Genomic DNA, 1,735 nt, shown 5'->3' with positions numbered 1-1,735 from the left:
CCTGGTGTCGGTGAACAGCCGCAGCACCCCTTTCCTGGCCAGCGGGGAGAACGAGGTGCTGGACCTGGAGGCGGAGCTGTATTTGGGGGGGCTGCCCGAGGCCCGGGGGGGCCCCCCGCTGCCCCCCGAGCTCTGGACGGCGTTCCTGCGCTACGGCTTCGTGGGCTGCCTGCGCGACCTCTTCGTGGACGGCCGCAGCTGGGACGTGCGGCGCCTGGCCGAGACGCGGGGGGCCCCGGGGGTCACCCCCTTCTGCGCCCGCGAGCCCCCCCGACACTGCGCCAGCGGCCCCTGCCACAACGGGGGGCTCTGCCGCGAGGGCTGGAACCGCTTCATCTGCGACTGCCTGGGCACCGGCTTCCTGGGACCCCGCTGCGAGACCGGTGGGTGGCGGGGGACCCCCCGAATCCCTGGGTGCACCCCCAGACGCCCGATTCCCCCCCAGTATCCTGGGTCCCCTGGGGAGGGTGTCCCTGGGAAAGGGGGTGCACAGATCCCTGGGACCCCTGGGGGGTGGGGAGGGATTACCCTGCTTCCTGGGACCCCGCTGCGAGACCGGTGGGAGATGGGGACCCCCCCTGGACCCCTGGGTGTCCCCCCAAATCCCTGGGTGCCCCCTCGGACCCCTGGGTGACCCCCAATGCCTGGGTCCCCTGGGGGGTGGGGAGGGGTTACCCTGCTTCCTGGGACCCCGCTGCGAGACCAGTGGGTGGCGGGGACCCCCCCTGGACCCCTGGGTGCCCCCCCGAATCCCTGGGTGCCCCCCGAGATGCCCAAGTCCCCCCCAGTAGCCTGGATCCCCTGGGGAGGGTGTCCCTGGGAAAGGGGGGGTGGGGAGGGGGTACCCTGCTTCCTGGGACCCCGCTGCGAGACCGGTGGGTGGCGGGGGACCCCCTAAACCCCTGGGTGGCCCCCCGGACCCCTGGGTGCACCCCCAAATCCCTGGGTGCCCCCCCGGACCCCTGAGTCCCCCCCACTAGCCTGGGTGCACCCCAATATCCTGAGTCCCCTGGGGGGTGGGGAGGGGTTACCCTGCTTCCTGGGACCCCGCTGCGAGACCGGTGGGTGGCGGGGGACCCCCTGAACCCCTGGGTGCCTCCCCAAATCCCTGAGTCCCCCCTGAATCCCTGGGTGACCCCCCGGACCCCTGGGTGACCCCCAATGCCTGAGTCCCCTGGGGGGTGGGGAGGGGGTACCCGGCCTCCTGGGACCCCGCTGCGAGACTGGTGGGTGGCGGGGACCCCCCCTAAACCCCTGGGTGCCCCCCCCGAATCCCTGGGTGCACCCCCAGATGCCCGAGTTCCCCCCAGTAGCCTGGGTCTCCTAGGGGGGTGTCCCTGGGAAAGGGGGTGCATGGATGCCTGGGACCCCGCTGTGAGACCAGTGGGTGGCGGGGACCCCCCCCGAATCCCTGGGTGTCCCCCCAGACCCCTGGGTGCTCCCCCAGATGCCCGAGTCCCCCCCCAATAATCCAGGTCCCCTGGGGGGGTGGGGAGGGGTTACCCTGCTTCCTGGGACCCCGCTGCGAGACCAGTGGGTGGCGGGGACCCCCCCTGGACCCCTGGGTGCCCCCCCGAATCCCTGGGTGCCCCCCGAGATGCCCAAGTCCCCCCCAGTAGCCTGGATCCCCTGGGGAGGGTGTCCCTGGGAAAGGGGGGGTGGGGAGGGGGTACCCGGCTTCCTGGGACCCCGCTGCGAGACCGGTGGGTGGCGGGGGACCCCCTAAACCCCTGGG

The 1,735-nt window shown here is 73.1% G+C and overlaps 1 protein-coding gene across 1 annotated transcript in view; it reads left to right on the top strand.

The window, feature by feature from the left end:
* The window catches only part of LOC106900781 (neurexin-2-like), a 29,144-nt gene that overhangs the window by 23,530 nt on the left and 3,879 nt on the right, over window positions 1-1,735 (top strand). The window contains exon 5 of the mRNA XM_014962917.1: window positions 2-428. Within this exon, the coding sequence (XP_014818403.1) occupies window positions 2-428 (427 nt within the window). The remainder of the gene's footprint in view (window position 1; window positions 429-1,735) is intronic.

The sequence above is a fragment of the Calidris pugnax genome, unplaced genomic scaffold (genome assembly GCF_001431845.1).
Source record: "Calidris pugnax isolate Ruff unplaced genomic scaffold, ASM143184v1 scaffold880, whole genome shotgun sequence".
NCBI classification, from domain to species: Eukaryota; Metazoa; Chordata; class Aves; order Charadriiformes; family Scolopacidae; genus Calidris; species Calidris pugnax.
The sequence above is the reverse complement of the archived record's forward strand: the minus strand, read 5'-3'. Positions and strand labels throughout refer to the sequence as shown.